Below are 13,645 nucleotides of genomic sequence, written 5' to 3'. Positions count from 1 at the left end.
TCAAGTTTGTTTGTTTATCTACTCCTTTGCTCACAAAACTCCTCTTAATTATATTTCCTTCCTTTGTCTCTGTGTCTTTGTTTTGGTTCTTCGTATTTTCGCTGGGGGGTTGTTTGCTGCTTCCGGGAAGTTCGTCTCGCCTCTCGTAAAAAGACTTTACTTCGCTTATGTGGGCTGTCCTCGTCTTTCCGTGTCTTCCACCTCCACTATAACTGGTGAAGGGAAGTTTCTTACCGTGTACCGCCCGCTATACTTCGGGGCCAACTTTGCCGCAAAGTTGTCTACTGCCTTCGATTGTGGGTGCTCACTGAGTAGCACCGGATCGCCTATGGCTGGTCTCCATTGTCTCCTCCGTAGGTTATAGTGCCGCGATTGTTCCGCTGATCCCCGCTGTTGGTTTTGGTGCACCAGAATGAATACTCCTTTAGTGTTGTGGCCTTCTCGTTTGGCGTCGTTGAGTTCAGCCCCGTGCCGAACGTGGTCTCATCGTAGACTGCCCTTGGGAGTCTCGGCTCGCGTCCTTGTGTTAGGGATGCCGGGCTGTAGCCGATGGATTCACAGACGCTAGTATTCAATGCTAGCATAATTTCTGCTTTGATCCGTTTCACGTTACGGTTCGTTTTCTCTGTCGTGTTTTCCTGTGGGGTATAAGGACTGGTGAATTGCGCTCCGTTATCCGTCACCAGAACCTTCGAAACGCCGAATCGAGCAAGGATTCGCTCCCGGAAAGACTTACTCAGGCCCTCTGTCGTCGCTTTCCGGAGTGATACAATCTCTACCCATTTAGAAAATTTGTCATGGAATACGAGTATCATTGTGAAGCCGCTCTAGGATGTGGTGAATCCTAGGTAGTGGGTACGCGTCGGGCACTGACCGTGCGTTCAACTGACGGTAGTCCACGCATAGTCTCCACTTCCCGTTTTTCTTCTTTGTCAACACAATTGGAGCACTATGTGGACTGTGCGAAGGCTCTATACAGCGTTTGTCCAGAAGCTCGTCTATCTCTTTGTTAATTATATCCTGCATGCGGTGGTTCTTCGGAAAATAGCGCTGATTAATAGGGTGGTCGTCTCTCATGGTTATCTTGTGCCGGTCATTTCTTCGAAGACGCTCAGTTCCCGGTCCAAGAATTCTTTAACCTCGGGGCTCTCTATATTCAACGGGGGTTTTAGGACGTTTGGCAGTTGTGGAGCCTTCTGGGGGTTCGTGCTAATTTGCTCAGCCACAGTGGTGCATGTGGCCTCTCCTGAAGGCGTATCAGTCGCCTTTAGCGTCAACGACTCTCCTCCGCAGCATATGGACGTACGTGCCTGGCAGAGCCAGTCCATCCCTAAGATCATATCGTTTCCAAGTCCGGGTAGAATTAAGAGCTCACTGTCGTGGGTTTGGTCACCCAAACCGACTGTCGCATCTATAGCCTCGCGTATCATAGTTGGGCTGCCATCGCCCATCAGAACCATTGTTTCCACCACCTTGAAGCTCTTTGTGGCTCCAGTGTCTACTGCCGCCTGCACTTGCGTCTCGTCTAGTGTGGCGGTTGCTACGATTCTTCCTTCGCCCTTAATGCGTGCGAGTTATCGTCATTTGGGTATCCGCTCCTCGCTCTTGGCGGGGCCCGTGTTCATTTCCCTGCATCCTTCTGCAGCAGTCTCTTGTTTGCACACCGCGACGGCCACGCTCCCAACAGAAGTCAATTCTGTGGTTACGGCATCCGTACGCTACGTGGCCGCTCTCTCCGCATCGCCTACATGCGGTTCTTGGATCTATCGGGCCTGCATCATTCCGCGCTGTACTACGGTCATCACCGCTATGCTGGCACGGCCCCGCACTACTGGGGTCTATCGGTGTCGGCCTGAGAACGTGATACCGCTCTTCCTGTAGCCTCTGAGGAATGGGCGCACGCCTAAAAGTTTCGGAGTGTATTTCAAGGCGCCGAGGTGGCGTTGGTCGCTGACTGGGTGGCTGCGTATTTCTGTCGGAAGTAATATTCTCGAAATCTTCAGAAAGACTTACCAGCTCCTCCAGCGTTGCAAAGTCACGCCGCTTGATGTAGGGCTGGTACTCGTTGCGACTGTTTCGGTACACGCGGTCGAGTTTTTGCTCTTCACTGCCTTCAGCATATCTCATCCGATTCTGCAGCTCGATTACGTAGTCCTTAAAGGGTTCTTGTACTCGCTGGACTCGCTGGCAGATCTCGTCGTCTAACCTCTCATAGTACCGCGAGGACACGAAGAACTTTATAAAATCCCGTCTAAATTGGTCCCAGGTTGGCCATCGTTTGTTGTTGTTGCGGAACCAGCATAGTGCTCGATCTCGCAGCAATTCAGGCATTGCTTTCGGCAATACGTCGAGGCTGATTTCGTAGCCTTCGGCTAGCTCCTCAACGCGTTCTAGGAACCCTAGGGAGTCTTTAACGCTGTCAAATTTAAGGCCCCACTTTCTCACTCGGTCCATAAGCGTGGCGTGAGCCGCTTCGGAATGGGTTGTGAGAGTGGGGTGTGCTGGTGGGGGTACGAGGGCTGCCATATCCTCGTTTCTGCCGATTACGGTACGTCCGTGAAAGGGATTGGTGACGCCCAGTCGTGCTTTGCGGAAAGTTCCGTCAGAAGCCTCGTGTACTTTGGGTCGTCTTTAACCTCTGAGAGGAACTGTGTTCTTAGAAAATATTACTATGTTTTGCCAGTTCCTGGGTCTTTTCACACGATTGCTCTGCACTTATTTTTTCACTTGGAGTCTTTTCTCACTTCACTCACTTTCTGGTCTTTCTCTGAAGTCTGCTCCGGCACTTTCACTTTCTATTCTCTCTCTTGAGTCCTTTTTTTCACATTCTTCCACATTTAACTTTCACTGTTTAGTTTACTGCCTAACTTGTCCTAGTATTGTGTAATCTAGTCCCTGCTCGGGCGCCATTTGTGACGAACTCCGCGTTATGCTGGGGTATGCTCATCGGCTGCCGGGTTCTCAACAAAAATAATAAGAGTTCGTTTTCGGTTTATAGTAAAGCACTCGTCTGTCTTAATCGTACGTTAAGAGGGCGGGAGTAGAACCTACCCGTTCCTCTCCGATTGGTGGGCGTAGCTCCGTCCCACCAAATATAATTACAGCTATAGTAAAGGAGCGGGAGTAGAACCTACCCACAACCTTCCAAGAGAGGGGGTAGAACCTGCCCCTCTCTAAATACCTAGCTAAGTTCTATAGTAGTGGAAGTAAAACCTGCCCGTCTCCTGATACCTAACATAGGGAGTAGAGCCTACCCTGTGTGTGCAAAAGCTCCTGACTCTGCAGCAGTCGCCTGACGACTCCTGTCTGCTTTGATTGCTGGCCGGTTATTTATACAAATTGCCGGCCGCAGTCGCGTCGCGTATGTCCCGTTGTCCTTTGCGCTTTGTTCTTTATTGCCATCGTGCTTAAAGTGTATGTACAATTGTATTTATGTATATGACTCTATGAATTATAACGGTAGTTCAAATCGCTTAGTGCTGTACAATATGTGGCTACAATTCAAAGTATGTATTTTCAATTCAAAGTATTACTTAACAATTACATATGTATTTTATGTACAATTTAAAATTATGTGTATATGTACATGAGTGTTGTGGGGGGCTCCAAGCCCTAGGATTGGGGTCCACACAGGTCTCATCCGAGGCTTTGCCTTGCTTCTTCACTGGAAGTGGTTTTTACGTGGCGGGTCGCAAGCCCAGCGCACAACCCATTGCTGGGACGGGGATGGTTTCGCAACCAAATACACGTTTATATAGCGAGCCGCTTGCTCCAAGCAGACACCCGCTTTCAGCCGCACCTACTGGTGAACAGACGCTGCAGACTTCAGTGAGCCTTAAACCGAATAAGTCGGAGTGGCCCTACCGAAGCTCCCTCTCTTTATGCCGTGACCCAAGGCTCCACTCAGATTGGTTACCGCATCTCGCACATGGGTTGCTCACGTTGCCCAGAGTGCGCGCACGAGGACGCAAGAGTCGGGATTGAGTATAGCCATGCAACTGTAACTACATACCCAGCGCAACGACTATACCCCATTGCACTCCAAATACACATGATGTATGATACACATATGTATTGAAAATATATACATACAAAGAATGCAATTTTACTTCGAAGTACAATGGATAATGTATGTTTTGGTCAACACAGTTTTCCATTATCTTTTATTTCGCGGCACTGCACTTTTGGAGAGTATGGTCTTGTTCTGGCTAATGCTAATATTAGTGCTAGCAAAATGTTGAGAACATACGTACAGATATTCTAAAAGGCTTTCCTTGCTCACGCCGCAGGCTTCAAACCATTTTTGCGTCACAAAAGGAATTGCTGGAAATTGAAACAAGTTTATACCGACCTCCTTGCAGTGGTATCTGTTATTTTTGCAGCTTCCAAATGTGCAACTTTTTTTTCTTTTTATTATTAAAAAAAAAATTTAATTTTTTCTTTGTAGATCAAATTCTTTTCAGAAAAAAAATATTATAATTTTCAATCTGGTAGCTTGATTTTGATGAAAATGTCATAATCTCAGCAAAAGTCAAATGGCTAACATGGCTGCGAATTCGTTTCTTTGAAACCACAAGTTTTTTGAGGAACCTTCGGCCTGGGTTGTACAAGTTTCACGCCCAAATTTTTATATATCTAAAAATAAACAAAAGTCATCCATTTGGATAGTAAACCGTTCTTATTGTGAAAATTTTTTATTATGACAGAATATGGTATGAATACTTGTGCTCAGAAAATTAAGCCGCCTACGTTTTTTCTCAGTATTCATAATATTTTTCATATACAATTTTTTTTTATTTTTTGTATAAGGGTAGCTCAGGACGGTAGCTGGGACAGTTGTCAGAGGTGGGTTTACAGGACTGATAAGCTTTATTTGTTTGTTGGGGTGGGCGAAGGGGAGGGGGAAGCGCGGACTCGCCCATTACCTATATACCCTTGTGGTCAGCTGATTAAATTAACCTTTATCTCAACAGCAGAAAAATTATACGTACGTCAACAGCAGCATACCCGGGTATGCACATACATTTTGTATGGGAAACGGCATTATGTTGTGACGAAAATGTGAATATTTAACACATTTCTTTTAAACTGGCTAAATTTGTATTGTTATTTTATGAGGAAATATATTTATTTTAAATATGTGAAGAAAGATTTGAGAAATATGTTATTTCACTGTATAAATAATGCGTTTACTAGAACACACTCTATGATCGTTGGTTTTGAATGTATGCAAAAAGAATTGTTTAGGTACAAAACTTGTATGATTATTGAAACAGGGCTTTTTAAGTAGACGCAAATAATTCTTGTTATGTTTCTTGTTACATCCGGTAGTTCAAAACTTGAACAAACCTGAAGAACGTGTAGGCAAAAAAGTACTTAAGCTCTAATATTTACTTCAATCCATGTAGTGCGAACTTGGAGGCTGAAGAGATATAATGTTCTTCTAACCAAGTGTTACGCAACGGAATAAAATTTATAAAAGTAAAAATGCAAATGGTGAATGGCTCACTCCACGATAACTTAGTGCACTTGATCTTGAGGAACAGCAAGGATACATTCGCCAGAAGTTAGAAGATTTAGGGGGAAAAAATAGTGACGACGAGCATTTCGTATCTGAAAAGATTGTGGACGATAACGAAGATCCATCTGACTCCGATATAGAAGAAATCGAGTTATCAGAATACGACCCGGAAGATCATGAAGAACTTAACGATATACGGGAAACTATACTGCCAAAGAAGAAACAATTTGAGCTGCTCCACCACTACAAACTGCCAGATTCCCAAACCACAACATACTCAGGTCTGAAAATATGAACCAGTACGTGCGGAAGAAAAATAAATCAGTTGAGGTCTTTTCAAGAATACATTAGACAACCGAAGTAAAAGGTCTTAAGAAGAAGCCACTATTGATATTAGATTACAACCAAAGCAAATGTAGCGTTGATAACATAGATAAATGCCTTGCAGAATATTCAACCAAGCGGCCTTGGGAATTTTTAATAATATTCTAGATGTGGCTGTCCTTACTGCGTCCATAATTTATGCCGAGAATTGGCCACACCTGAAGGCCTCTAAAATCCGACTAGGATGTTCCTTCACCAACTTAAAGAGGAACTGGCCAAACCTGCAATAGAAGTAAAAGCTAGTACTATGTAGTCGAATAACCTGAATATTCTCTACACGCAACGTTATTGAAGCAATAAACAGCGGTCCTTTGAGGATAATGGATGTTGCAGTATTTAGGAGGCAAGAAAGAACGTGACAGTGCGGTCAGAAAGAAAACAAAGGGTAATTGTTCTATAGTATATTTTGCTTAGCTGCCCATACTTCTTTGCACGAAAAACTTGTGCGCTTAACCGAAAAAAGCACTTAACCGAATTTTCTTTACTACTTCAATGAGGAAGGTATCCGAATCCCTATGAAACCACGTAGAAATTACTGCAAGCGAAATTTTTTCCGAATGGTATCTAATTATCTATATAACTACATAAAATGATAGCCGTTTTCGTTGTTCTGCGGGATGGGAAAAATAAATAATAAGGGTAAGTGTAGAGCCAGTGCAGGTAAACGTAATACTTTCTTTGATAATTGATAATTGTTGCAAATTTTTAAGGCAGGTATCGCTAATGCGCAGGCATGTGGAATGCATCTATCGGAACAGTTTCCTTATAAATGTTAAAAATAATGCCGCTGATGCGCATTTTGGGGTAGGTATCTTAAATGTGCACTTAAGCATAAAGACAGCAAAGCAAAATATACTAAGGGTATTCTCGAAGGTTTGCACGATGCACGGATTGCACGAAATGCAAAAATACTAGGGCTATTCGCGATCCGGTGTAGATGGCCTAGCATCATTGCATTGCAAATTTGTATTGCAATTGCATACATATGTATGCTTAATTTGATCTAAGTTTTTCATTTATGTACATATGAGATGAATTTCTAAACTAAGAAATACTCTGATATGTATATATATATGTATGTGTGTATATGTATTGTATGTTCCTTACGTTTTTATACAAACTACAAAAGTGTTAGGGCCGTTACCTTATCTATTAAGGATTTAACTATACTTTAAAATAGATAAGTTTACAGCCCCAAATATGCTTAATGTGTTAAAGGGCCCAGGGATGATATCATCATGCTGGCGCATTCAAGTGTTGGTGCCAGCCAATTCTATATGTATGTTCTTGTGGTGTGATTGTACAGGCTGCTGGTGCGACATCACTTCTTACACTATATGAGTCAAATCCGGCTCTAATCATTTCGACGTCGTTTGGAAAATTGGGTATTGTTTGGCAATTGGGTAATTCATTTGTAGGGTCTGTATTTGTGTTATTACCTTTTATTGTACTGTGTTCATTTCAACTTTGTAATTTTGGAAATTTTAGATTTATGTGATTTTTGTGGTTCGTCAATCAAACAGAAAATTTTCATTGTTGTTCAAACTTTCAATCTTTAAACTTTAAAAATAGAAATCTTAAATTTTTCTATATTAATTTTAATATTGAACATCTGCTACAATTGGCGATCCTGCCAGGAGCAGTTGAGGCTTGAGCCATTATAGTTTACGGAGATATTTGCGAACAACAATTGTGCCTGTGAAATGACAATTTAAGTTAACAACTTAAGAGGCGCTGTTATCATTCTAACTTATTATCGACCTCATCAACTGTATCAAGTCTCGAATTGGGATCGATAGCAGTAACAGCTTGCACAACGAACTCGCTCAAAGGCACTTACCACTGAAGACGCCCATTATGTTGGTCGTGTCACATCCAAAAAAGTTACAGGAGTTCATTATAATTTGTATCGGTGTCCAAAAGACCTACAGAGGTAGCATCAGTAGCAGCAGGAGAATCCACGTAAGCATCAGCAGCACCACATGCCAGTTTCAGTGCTAGTGGTGGCAACGGTAGCAACAGCAGCAGCAGCACAAAAACTCTCAAAAAACGAGGAACAGCAACTTTAGACAAAGTCGACAACGCCGCTGATAATAACAGCGATAACAATCAGCACCAGAAGCATCATCAATATCAACTACAACAACGACAAGGCTTCTATCACTGGCCACAACAACAACGGCAACAAGCCGTAGCAACAACAACAGTAACAACAGTAAAAAAGTCGCAACTATCAACCCAGGATATAAACAGTGGCAACAACAACGACAACAGTAGCAATCAAGTCGACTGTGCAGTCAATATCAGCAGTTTCAGAGCACAGTGGTGAGCTGTATCTTTGTATGTAATATTTTTGACAAATATATTTTTAATATCATATCTTCTTTTTAATTTGTTTCGGATAAATTGTAAACACTCCTTATAGAGATTATTTTATGTTATCATAATGTTTCGTTCACCCCCACATGATACACACACATCTACAGGGACTAATAATTTAAATGACTCGCTTATAGATTTGCAAAACAACTCTTTTCAAGAGGAGTTGGCAAATCCTTATGCTAGTCAATATATAATGAGGTATATGCAACCTCAGTGAAGCTTCCGCAATTTTGGACTAGTTGTCCAGAAGCTTGGTTTGTGCATACAGAAATGCAATTTAACATGAAAAACATTACACAAGATACTACAAAATATGAACACACAATCACAGCGCTTCCGCAAGAAGTAATAGTTACAATATTAGATTTCATTCAAAATCCTCCGCATAACAACAAGTTTTCAGAATTATAGAAAGTCTTAATTGAAAGGCATTCTTTAAGCGAAAATAAGAAATTAGATAAAATTTTGTCAGATTCAGAGATGGGTGATCGTAAACCCTTTGAATTTTATCGGTCGCCCATGTTGCTTGCAGGTTCCAATTTTAGTCTAGATATTTTAAAGAAACTTTGGCTGAGAAAATTGCCAAAAAATCTTAGTGTGATATTAGCTAGTTCAAGTACCAATGATACAAATGAATTGGTGAAACTAGCTGATAATATTTGGGAAGTGATTAATAAAACCGAAATATCAGCTATGAATAGTTTTCAAAATTCTAAATCACAAGACACAATTATTGATAATTTAGTTAAAACGACGAATCTTATGTGCGAAAATTTTCAAAAACTTTCCTTTGAATTAAATTCTATTAAGCAACAAATTAATCAAAATTCTAGATATAGATCATATAATAGGAATTGTTTTTGAAGTCCATATAGAGGTAGATCAAAATCTCGTGATAGTCAAAATTGGTTATGTAGATACCATTACAAATTTGGTGATAAGGCTCAGAAATGTCAACAGCCTTGAGCTTTTTCTAAAAACAAAAATTCGTTAAACTAGAGTCATCCGTTGTTGTGGCGGCAAACAATGGAAATTTAGATATTACCACACGTCGCCTATTTATTTTTGATAAAGCAAACAAACTAAATTTTTTGATTGATAGTGGAGCAGAAATTTCTATACTTCCGGTAAAAAAATTCCCTCATACAAAACGTTCTTCAGATATAATACTTACTGCAGCCAATGGTTCAACGATTTCAACGTATGGTAAAAAGATTTTAAATATAAATTTAGGTTTAAGACGCGAGTTCCCATTTACGTTTCTCATAGCTGATATTGCGAAAACTATTATTGGTGCAGATTTTCTTTGCAAATACGGTCTCTTAATTGACATGAAATGCAAACATTTAGTTGATCCAGTAACAAGTCTTTCGGTTAACACAGTTTCATGTGTTTGTAACATTTCGCTTCCAAAAATTTTTGTAGTAGAGAACAAGTATACAAGATTGTTGAAGGAGTTTCCTTCTTTGATCGCTGAACCAGATTATTCGAAACCGGTTAAACATTCTACGGTTCACAGACTTTTTACTGAAGGAAATCTGCCATTCTCTAAGCCAAGGCGCTTGGATCCGATTAAATTTAAAGTAGCCAAAACTGAATTCGATTTTTTAGTGAGGACAGGGATTTGTAGACCTTCAAATTCTTATGTAGCATCTCCACTGCATCTTGTACCTAAAAAAGAACTGAATGACTGGCGTCCTTGTGGTGATTTTCGGAGACTTAATGTTGTGACTGTACCGGACCGTTATCCTTTACCTCATATTCAAGATTTTAACATGAATCTCAGAAATAAGTATACATTTTCGAAATTAGATTTGGTAAGGGCCTACCACCAAATTCCAATGGCAGAAGAGGATATCTATAAAACTGCAATAACGACACCTTTCGGTATGTTTGAATTTATACGAATGCCTTTCGGACTAAGAAATTCAGCGCTAACTTTTCAAAGATTTATTAACGAAGTAGTTAGTGGTTTAGATTTTGTTTTTACATATATTGATGATCTATTGGTTGCAAGTGAAAATGAAGAACAGCATTTTAAAGATCTCCGTATACTTTTCCAACGCCTAACAGAGTACGGGTTAAATATCAAACCAAGTAAATGTATTTTCGGTGTAACAAGTGTTGACTTTTTAGGACACAATATTTCTGGGGCAGGAATTAGACCCTCTGATGAAAAAGTGATAGCTATTCGTAGTTTTGAACGTCCTAAATCTATTAAACAGGCGCAGAAAATTATAGGCATGGTTAATTATTACCATCGATATGTACCAAAATTAGCTGAGTTTACGGCAGTTATCTACGATTTAATCAATCGAACAACTAAGAAACGTGACAAGTCCTTAATTTGGGATGACACAACTAATAAAGCCTTTGAATGTATTAAAGAAAAGTTTGCGTCTACGATATTGTTAAATCATTTTAACAAAGATGCCAAACTCTCTTTAAATGTGGATGCATCTAATACGGCAATTCGTGGTGTCATACATCAAACGTTTGATAACAAATCAGAGCCACTAGCTTTCTTTTCTAAGAAACTCTCTCCATCCGAGGTTAAGTACAGTGCATTTGACAGGGAGTTGCTAGCTATTTATTTGAACATTAAACATTTTCGCTATCTTTTAGAAGGACGACAATTTACAGTTTTTACGGATCACAAGCCTTTGATATATGCTTTGAGTTCAAAAACCGAACGTAGTCCGAGACAAACTAGACATATGGAATTCATTGCACAATTTACTAATGACATACGATATATTAAAGGACAGGAGAACATTATAGCTGACACATTATCTCGAGCTTTCGAAGTTGATGCAATTAAGGGTACAGAACTGAATTTCAAAGTTTTACAAAATGAACAAGAACAGGACGAAGAACTAAACACATTAAAATCTGGAGACACATCACATAACCTTAAATTAATTCAAATTCCACTTTTAAATTTTAATATTTGGTGTGAAATGACAGGTGAGAATCCTAGGCCATTTGTTCCAAATTGTTTACGCAAGACAGTGTTTAATATGCTACATGGCATTACACATCCTGGTACAAAAGCTACACGTCGTCTAATTATTAAAAAGTACTATTGGCCAAAAATGCACAAAGAAATTAATATTTGGTCAAAAGAATGTATAAATTGTCAAAAATCGAAGGTTAATCGTCACACAAAATCTCCAGTAATTAAAATTCCGATTCCCAAAAGTAGATTTGATCATATTCATTTAGATATTGTTGGACCTCTTCCTGTATCGAAAGGACATCGTTACATTTTTACAATAGTTGACAGGTTCACGCGTTGGCCCGAGGCATATGCATTAAAGGACATTTCAGCGGCAGTGGTTGCAAATAAATTTTTTAGAGAATATGTTTCACGTTTTGGGGTACCGTTAAAAATCACTACAGGTCAGGGTACTCAGTTTATGTCAAAATTGTTTTCGGAACTAACAAAATTGCTTGGTAGTCATCACGTTACAACTTCTGCATATCATCCTCAAGGGAATGGTATGGTAGAACGGTTTCACAGGCAGTTAAAAGCTACGATAATGGCTAGAAATGGAATCAACAATTGGTATGATGAGCTGCCGATAATACTTCTTGGTTTACGATCGATGTATAAAGAAAGTATTTCAGCCACATCATCTGAGATGGTTTTTGGGCAAAATTTACGCCTACCCGGTGAACTTGTTGTTCCATCTGAAGAAAAATGTTCCCCAATTGAAGTTTTAGGTAATCTACGGGAACATTTTAAAAATGTTAAATCAAATTTAAGGCATAATCAAAATTCTGATACTGGTGTATATATACCAAAGGATTTGGAGACTTGTAAATTTGTTTTTATGCGTGTTATTAATAAAAGATCATTGCAACAACCATACGAAGGACCTTATAAGGTTGTTGAAAAAAACAAAAAATATTTCAAACTTGAAGTAGATAATGAGGTTAAAACAATTCCGATAGATAGGCTAAAACCAGCAATCATTGAAACAGAACTAATACCAGAAACAAACACTAATACAATGAATAACACAACATCAAATAAGAAACGAGTTACTTTTAATTTATATAACATTAATTCTCTAGAAGGGGGAGTATTGTAGGGTCTGTATTTGTGTTATTACCTTTTATTGTACTGTGTTCATTTCAACTTTGTAATTTTGGAAATTTTAGATTTATGTGATTTTTGTGGTTCGTCAATCAAACAGAAAATTTTCATTGTTGTTCAAACTTTCAATCTTTAAACTTTAAAAATAGAAATCTTAAATTTTTCTATATTAATTTTAATATTGAACATCTGCTACATCATTGTACATAAAACATTTTGCTTGCATATGCACAAAATAAACCACACAAATATTTGCGCAAATACCAACTTTTACAAATAGGAATCGAATAAGAATCTTATTTGTTCTAATAAATTGAAATTGAAATTGCGCAAACATTTGTGTGGTGTATTTAGCGCAATAGTCTGCTTTCTCTTTTCATTGCAAGTTAAATTATTTTAATATCTGTTGCAAAATTTTATACAGACAAGACTAAAAAGTAGAAAATAAATAAAATGAAAAAACTTGTTAAGATACCACGCTTTCATAAATGGACTAAAAAGTAGAAAACAATATTTCTCAGTCCTATAGAATTTGTTTTGATAACTTTTGATTTTGAAATTTTACCAAAAGTCATTAGGGCTATTCGCGATTCGGTGCAGAAGAGCTGACAAATTTATGCAATTGCAGAAATATGCCATGGATTGTGAGCGACCTTTATTAAACTGTCATGGTAAAGCTTTTGCAAAACAATTTTTGTGCATCAGCTTTGGTTTTGTTTATGAATGCAATGCATAGCATTTTTATGCTATGGATTTTCGGTATTGCAAATTTGTCAGGCCATGACAAATGCAAATGCGTGTATTTTGTTTGTGTATTGCAAAAAATTTGCAATACAAATTTGCAATGCAATGATGCTAGGCCATTTGCACCGGATCGCGAATAGCCCTATTATAAACAATTTATGAGATTGAAAATCAAAAGCGTGGGGCGCATGTAATAGACTTGAATTGATATGAAAAGTAATATATGTATGTATGTATGTATTTTTAAATAGTTAAGTAAAGACTGTGAATATGGCAGGCATGCGCAATTACATATGTATTGAAAAGGTCACATTTACAGATGCAAATACATATCGTGTAAGAACACCTTTAGCTGAAATCCAGTTCGAGAGGTGACAGGTAACAAGATCAACGGAAATAAGGTCAATTGACATTATTACCTTTTCAAAAGCGAAATAATGTCAACAAAAATTTGGAAATAAAGTTATTGACGCTATTTCCAAATTCAAATGGAAATAGCGTCAACAATGCTT

The 13,645-nt window shown here is 38.9% G+C and overlaps 1 protein-coding gene across 1 annotated transcript; it reads right to left on the bottom strand.

Moving 5' to 3' along the window:
• Window positions 1-326: 326 nt before the first annotated feature.
• On the bottom strand, window positions 327-815 carry LOC118754218. The gene has a single exon (XM_036489083.1). The coding sequence runs from the start codon at window positions 813-815 to the stop codon at window positions 327-329; it is 489 nt and encodes a 162-aa protein (XP_036344976.1).
• Window positions 816-13,645: the final 12,830 nt, after the last annotated feature.

This window comes from Rhagoletis pomonella, unplaced genomic scaffold (genome assembly GCF_013731165.1).
Source record: "Rhagoletis pomonella isolate Grant_MI unplaced genomic scaffold, Rhpom_1.0 Rhpom_scaffold_03565, whole genome shotgun sequence".
Lineage (NCBI taxonomy): Eukaryota > Metazoa > Arthropoda > Insecta > Diptera > Tephritidae > Rhagoletis > Rhagoletis pomonella.
This window is presented reverse-complemented; position numbering and strand designations above follow the sequence as displayed.

Coding starts and splice junctions, on each gene's coding strand:
- LOC118754218 (XM_036489083.1), bottom strand. CDS start 815: ATGATACTCGTATTCCATGACAAATTTTCTAAATGGGTAGAGATTGTA.